This window comes from Endocarpon pusillum (genome assembly GCF_000464535.1).
Source record: "Endocarpon pusillum Z07020 unplaced genomic scaffold scaffold4522, whole genome shotgun sequence".
In the NCBI taxonomy this organism is placed as follows: domain Eukaryota; kingdom Fungi; phylum Ascomycota; class Eurotiomycetes; order Verrucariales; family Verrucariaceae; genus Endocarpon; species Endocarpon pusillum.
In genome coordinates, this window is record NW_006916440.1 from 150,785 (window position 1) to 157,838 (window position 7,054).

Sequence of the window (7,054 nt, forward strand, 5' to 3'; positions counted from 1 at the left end):
GGAGGCACAGAACACACATGGAAATTGCTTTATTGAGAGATTTTATGTACGATAGATATGAGTTGAGGGACTTAGGTGTCCTATTAGCTCTTGAGTATCACTGTCAGTCTCTTTAATTTGGAACTCTTCTATACTTACTCAGGCGACTGATTTATGAAGCGCAACTTTATAACTATTGTAATGTTTAATTCGCCTACTAATAGTCCATCTAAAGAGTCAATGTTAATCTCGTCGGAAATCCATTCCCTGGTAGACTTCCCTTATTGTCCAGTCCAGAGAAACCCTTTGAATGCTACCCATCGCATCTAGATATTATATATAGGTATAGGAGGTTATGTGCCACACTACTGATATATAGAATGCCTGATGAAGAGCGTTGATGCACATTCAGAAGCATGTAAATGTACAAAGTGGTCATGTCTCGTTTCTGTAAACCGCTCTAAAACTGTTGAGTCAGGAGCCTGCCCCTGCCGGAGGTCTATCTAATAACTACTCCCACGCTTGAGGTGGTGCGTTGGCCATCTGCGGGTACCGAGATCGTCATTAATTGTGCTGTCTTCCCCCTTGCTAGTCGGGCTTTCTCGGTTGGTGTCATTGAAGTAGTACTCCCTCGATGGAAGAATTTTGCCCTCGCTATTCCGCATCGCATCGGACCCAGCACAGGCTTTGTGGAGCATAGTCGGCAACTCCCTGCGTTGGGCGTTAATGAACCAATCTTTGAAATTTGGGCTGAATGCATCTTGTCAGCGTTGAAAGTCCCAACCGTACAAGGCTTCCATTCATAAGTTTGTCATTTGCAGGCCAGTCTGCCGCACCAGCTCCTGCTTGTCATGCTCGGTCGCATAAGGGTGGTCGAGGTGGACCATGAACCAAGTCCTCAGCTTATTCGTGGTCTCCTTCGGAAGGTTTCCTCCGCGGGATCGCTGCTGTTGTCCCTGCCCATGCCCATCTCGCCATAACGCATGTAATCCTGGTTTTACGGGCCATATCCAGTCGCTGTGAAGGGCGTCCTGTTCAGGGAATGCAGACTGCTGATGGATAGAAACTGTGTCCGCAAGAGATAGTGGTGGGCATAGCCGTATGGGGTTTAAGGGTTGGTGGTACAATGGAGACGCATCGAGCCTTGAGTCTGAGGGGTGCATAATCACGAGCTGAGGCGCTTCGTGAAAGTAGTCATCGCTCAAGTGCCCCCGGACCGGTGGTAGTTATTGTTGTCTAAAACATGCGGGTTTTGGTGTAAAATATGCCGTGTAACCCGACTTTTGCATTAGTACTGTATTGTAATGGGGTTGCCTGCCAGGCACAACGCCGCTGACGAGCCACATCAGACAGAGGAGGAGCTTAGATTGCACTACTTAACCCAATTGTAGACCAGACATCTGGCCCTACCTTGTGTACTCCCTTGGCCGTACTGGCACTTGCTACATATTTCTTTACAGAAAATGCGGAAATCCACTTACCTAGGCTTCAGAGTTGAGTATTCTATCTGGCACTGATGTTTCGTCGCCCTCAATTTACCTAGGTACTTGAATGAGCGGTTGAAGAAGGCGGAGCTCAGCTCGCGGGCGGTGATGGCGTGGATATGTAACGTGATCCGACCCGGACGGGCAGACTTTATTTTATCAGCGCCGAGGCTGACGATGTTTGGTTCATGGTCCGAGGCTTTAATACTACCTAGATATCGACTCTCCCTGTCCAAATCTTCCTGGGTCCGTCTCCGATACAGTACTCGACTCCACGATCAGTATTTACCTCCACTCCACACATGGCCACCGCGGCAGTATTCGGCTGCACCGGCGCCGTGGGGAGCCACATTCTCAGCACCCTCCTCGACAGCGATGCGTTCACATCCATCAAGACAATCTCACGGCGTCTACCCAAGTCCCAATCGCCCAAGCTCGAGGCCCATGAGGAAGCCGACACGTCCAAATGGGGCGGCATGATGTCCAAGCTCAGGCCCAAACCCTCCACCGTCTTCAACGCTGTCGGCACCTCCCGGGCTGCAGCCGGCGGTCTCCAGAACCAGTGGAAGATCGACCACGACCTGTGCATCGAGAACGCCAGGGCGGCGAAGGAGGCCGGAGTCAAGACCTACGTCTTCATCTCGAGCGCGGGAACGAGGGGTATGCTGAGCGGGTACATGCCGTACAGCAAGATGAAGGTAGGTGTTGAGGATGCCATCAAGGAGTTGGACTTTGAGCAGGCCATCATTCTGAGGCCGGGTATGATCCTCGGGGAGCGAGAGACGCCCAAGGCGCCGTTCTTCGAGAAGCTCGTGGGCAATCTGCACAAGATCAGCCCGTCGTTCCAGGACTCGATAGGTATGCCCCTCCGCCTGACCAGCAGTCCCAAATGTGGAACTGACCTCGACTTTAGGTCAGGACCAGAAGATCATCGGAAGGGCGGCGGTGGAGGCTGCGCGCCTTGCGCAGGAGGGCAAGGCACCCTCCAAGTACTGGGTCCTCGAGCAGGCTGATGTTGTCAAGTATGGCAGAGATGAGTGGAGAGAGTGATGGGGCTGTCAAAGCGGCTTGTAGCTCGTTATGGCCCCTTACTCTACGGACTTATCGTGCTACTGGTCCTTTAAGCTTAGAGAAGCCTTCCACTGCTAACAATCACCCAGTCCTTGCTGTCCACAATAGTGTAAGCATAGAGCGCGGAGTCAGGATCCCATCTGTCCTTGATCTGCCTGAGCCTGTCATAGTTGGACCCGTGAAAGGTCTCCTTCCAGTCTTGAAACGCTGTTTGAAACACTGACAAAGCATGTTGCTCATTCAGTGACACAGGGGATAAAGGCAGCTTTTCAATTTTGATAGAGTTTCGTTTGGCCAATTCTACGGCCTTATCAAGCTAAAGCTGAACTCATCTCAGCAAGGCAGGAAAAGATATCCGCGTCTGATCTAAGACAATACATGCCATCGCTAGGCGTTGGAAGTTCAAAGCTGTTGTCACCTTGAACAATTATCTCACATCAGCTTCCACAACAATCCATCCATCTCCTCCGTACATGAAAGTGCTGTTGATACCATGAAACAACATGCAGGTGCTTAGCTCTCTCTCCACATTACTCCACCACCATACAACATCAGCATTCTTCGTGAAAGTCGGCACCTGTCAACGCTTCATACCATTGTTCGAGCCGAGCACGTATGCGCCGCTATTGAACAAGACATCCGAGTGACCGGATGGCATCGGATAGAGGTTGTAGATGTAGCAATTTTCTGCAACCTCAGAGAGCTTGAATGAAAATGCATAGCAGCGGGAGTCATTGTCGCATTCCTTGACGCAGGCAGCATACGAAGACCGGCTGACCACTCTCAATGGATCGAGATTGGTGTACGAATAGCCACATCGTACTGTGTATCGAGCTTGGAAGGTCCCGTTGCCTCGGACAGAGGCCTGGCCGCAGTATGTAGTTGAGTTGAATGGATTTGTCCCTGTAGGTGCTGGCACTCCCTGCTCCTATATCAGTATGAAGTCACCCATAGGCAGAGGATAAGCACTTACTGGCGTGGCGGTATTGGTGTGAACCACCGAGGCAGTGGCCCAAGTGGCAGTGATGTCCGGGGGAAGAAAACTCGTTCCAGTGGCATTGATATGGCTAAGGAAGATTGAGAGGGTAGATCTAGACTTAGTGCTGCGGGTCGGAAAGACTGAAATGGTCGCGGTGGCATCAGCAGTAATGTCTGGGATAGTCATGGTAAAAGAAGCACCGACTGTACTATCCAGGATAGGTATGACTGTAACTCTCTCCTCGGTAGCATTGGTCGGTGAGGCGGTGATGTTAACAGTAGACACGTCAGTGCTGCCTGCCGGAGTGTCAGGAGCCAGTGTGCTTGTGGTGATTGATCCAGTAGAGCCAGTTGGAGTTGGTGGGGTGGAATCAGTTGTGACAACAGTGGTGTCTGGAGGTTGTGACACCCCGGCAGGGGTTTGCAGAGCCACCTGGCAAGGGTATCAGCAATTGTTCTTTGGGCCTGGACATCAACTCACAGTAGCAGTGACACTCTGAATGCTTGTCACAATAGTCCATGCCACTGACACGAATGATGTCCAAGTTTGCACGATGGTTGATGGAGTTACAAGACAGCTGCAGACGCTGCTCACACGAAGTGGATCATATGGTGCAAGGAAAGCAGGTGGGGTTGGTGCGTCTTGTCTCTCCAGAGGCGGAGAAACGGCAGTAACGGTAGTATTGACCAAGCCGCTGGTAGCAGAAACCGCGGTGGTATTGCTGTAACTGCATGGCCCCGCAGAGTTGGTGGCATTGCTGCTGCATGCGATCAGTTTCGGACAGATCAATGAGCGGAATCACAGGACTCACGGAGTGGCAGTGGCAGTAACGGTGTTGATTGCAGCAGTTTTGGTCATGACAACGGAACCCGTGATGGTCGTTGTGGCGAAGACTCCAACAATGCTCGAAACAGCGATGTAGATGCTGCAAAAGGCACGGGTGTCCAAATTGTTGGTTGTGTTGGTGAGGAGGTCATAGAGAACATCACTACGGCACTAGTCTTCTGATCAGCCAGCAGCCAGCAGCCAGCAGGCCAATAGGCTGGGAGCAAGGACACTTACAGTTGGCAATTGCTCCGACTCAGCATTGTTCACATCTCGACCATTGAGGTGAGACAAGGAGCCGTCTTTGTAAGGAAGGTTCTTGTTTCTGGCCGAGAGAGAGCCCAGAAGAGGGGTAGCGAGTGTGGTCGAAGCCCCAAGAGCAGCAACAGCAAGAGTAGAGAACAGCATGATGGGGGCTGAACAAGAAGCAAGACCTGCAACGAGTGTCTGAGCAGCAAGCAGGAAATGGGACGAGAGCTGGAAGATGAGTGCAGGAACCGAGTTGTGAGAGGATGAAGTGAAGGTTGGAAAGAAAGGAGAAGGAGAAGGAGAATAGAAACAGAATGAGGACGAGGATGAGACGAAGATGAAGATGAAGATGAGGATGAGGACGAGGTGAAGAAGTATTTGTAATGGAGCAAGTTTCGAATCTTTTCAGACGGCAAGAGGCAGGAGCAACGGCAGGAGCAACGGCAGTAGCAACGGCAGCAGCATGCCGAGAGGCGGAAGCAGAAGCAGTTGAAGATTGAATGTGATATGGGAGCAGAAGGAGAAGGAGGAGAAGGAGGAGAATAATCAGCAGGCTCAGCATCCTCTTGCCTCGAAGTAATTGCTAGTTAGAGCAAAGCAAGATAAGATCTCCCCAGCCTCGAGGCCAGCACTTCTCACTTCTTTGAGATCTCAAACGCAGCACGAGAAACGGCTTCAAACTGGCACAACGCGAGCGACCGACCCTGCACATCCTCGATACGTCGTCCTATCTGCCAAAGACATCATGGGCGAGGTAGCCCAAGGTCAACAGAGTCTAATGTTACACATGATGGAGATAGGGGAACGCGTCAGGTTGACGTCTGTCGGCAGAGCTCAAACGGGGTGTTGTACTTATTCAAATATTCAATAATATTATATGTCAAAATGGACAATTGCTTGCCATACAGAATTGTCCGATGTCAGTTCCCGAAGGCATCTCTGTCCCGATTCAAGGTGACAGCGGATTAAGATCGCATCGAGAGCTTTTGTGTGCTCCCAGCTGTCGAGCGTCGGCAGGTCAAGTCGAGAACAGCCTTCACTTGTCACCACAAGGACATCCCCATCCGAGATGAGCCAGAACACATCGCCGGAGAGGAGGCGGTATGCTGGCCAGGAGTAGCCGTAGAGAGATGCTCATCTATTACAAATTGACTCGTAATCTGGTTGTGTAGCTTTCTGTGCCACCGTAGATCTGCTCGGCGACATCTTGGAGCGCGGGTTCCTACAGTAGCCTGATAGATCCCTACCCACACCACCATTTGCAGCAGAAGAGTCGACAGTATACCTGTGTCACGCGTCACCAAACCGATGTCTCCCTACCGCAATCCACCTTTGTGCACCCTGAGAATCCCGCCGTCAAGACCCAACCCAGCATGCCCGACTCCAACGAGCTCATCGCCCGCATCCACGGCGTCAAAGCCAACCATCAACTCGCGCAAGAATTCCGCCACGAAGTCGCCAACCTGCTCGGACGACATCAAACCTCCTTCCCCGGCGCCCAACCGGTCTCCTTCGCCTCGCGCCATCTCTCCGAGCTCCGCCACCAAGACTACTACGTCTGCGAGAAGACGGATGGGATCCGCTACCTGATGTACTGCACGCGCGACGGCGACCGCGACATCCACTACCTGATCGACCGCAAAAACGACTACTACTACGTTCCGGGCCTCCACTTCCCCAAACAAGACGACAAGACGTTCGCGTCCTTCCACTCGGAAACCATCTTCGACGGCGAACTGGTCGAAGACACCTATCCGGACGGCCACTCGGAGCTCAAATTCCTCGTCTTCGACTGCCTCGTCCTCGACAGCGACCTGCTGACCACCAAACCGCTCGACAAGCGCCTCGCGCGCTTCAAAGAATGGGTGCTGAAGCCGTACAAGGAGCTGTGGAAAGCGTTCCCGGAAGAGCTGCAACACCGGCCCTTTGCGGTAGAAGACAAAGCGACCCAGTTCTCCTACTCGCTCGAATACATGTTCAAATCCATCATCCCGTCCGTCAAACAGCTCCACGGCAACGACGGCCTGATCTTCACCTGCAAGAACACGCCCTACAAGACCGGCACCGACGAGCACATCCTGAAGTGGAAACCGCCCCACGAGAACACCATCGACTTCCTCCTGCACATCACCTGGCCCCTCCAGAACCCCGATCCCGACGACCCGGACCGCACCCCGCACGAAGACTTCCTCGCCTTCCCCCTCTCCCTCGACCTGTTCAGCTACACCGGCAACGAAGTCAACTACGAACACTACTCCACCCTCTTCCTGACCCCGCAGGAATGGGAGGACCTCAAATCCCTCCAGCGCCCGCTCCAAGACTGCATCGTCGAGTGCTATCTCGAGCCGGCAACGGCAGCGGAGCCAGCAGCGGCTTCGGATCCGGACCTTCATCCTCCGGAGAACGACGGTGTGCTGCCAGAGGAAGGCGGCCACCACCCCGGGCACGGGCACGGGCACGGGCAACG

At 52.8% G+C, this 7,054-nt stretch overlaps 3 protein-coding genes across 3 annotated transcripts in view; 2 read left to right on the forward strand and 1 right to left on the reverse strand.

Moving 5' to 3' along the window:
* Positions 1–1,765: 1,765 nt before the first annotated feature.
* EPUS_05227 (uncharacterized protein) lies at positions 1,766–2,513 on the forward strand (the record flags this gene model as incomplete). Its single annotated transcript, XM_007805784.1, has 2 exons — positions 1,766–2,321; positions 2,377–2,513. 2 exons carry the CDS (start codon positions 1,766–1,768, stop codon positions 2,511–2,513), a joined length of 693 nt encoding a protein of 230 aa, XP_007803975.1.
* A 601-nt stretch (positions 2,514–3,114) lies between these two features.
* Positions 3,115–4,746, reverse strand: EPUS_05228 (uncharacterized protein; the record flags this gene model as incomplete). Its single annotated transcript, XM_007805785.1, has 5 exons — positions 3,115–3,456; positions 3,508–3,945; positions 3,994–4,273; positions 4,325–4,509; positions 4,576–4,746. 5 exons carry the CDS (start codon positions 4,744–4,746, stop codon positions 3,115–3,117), a joined length of 1,416 nt encoding a protein of 471 aa, XP_007803976.1.
* Positions 4,747–5,960: 1,214 nt separating this feature from the next.
* Positions 5,961–7,054, forward strand: part of EPUS_05229 (uncharacterized protein) — a gene marked incomplete at both ends in the record, with an annotated part of 1,291 nt that continues 197 nt past the window's right edge. Inside the window, one exon of the mRNA XM_007805786.1 lies at positions 5,961–6,998. Coding sequence (XP_007803977.1) covers positions 5,961–6,998 — 1,038 coding nt within the window. The remainder of the gene's footprint in view (positions 6,999–7,054) is intronic.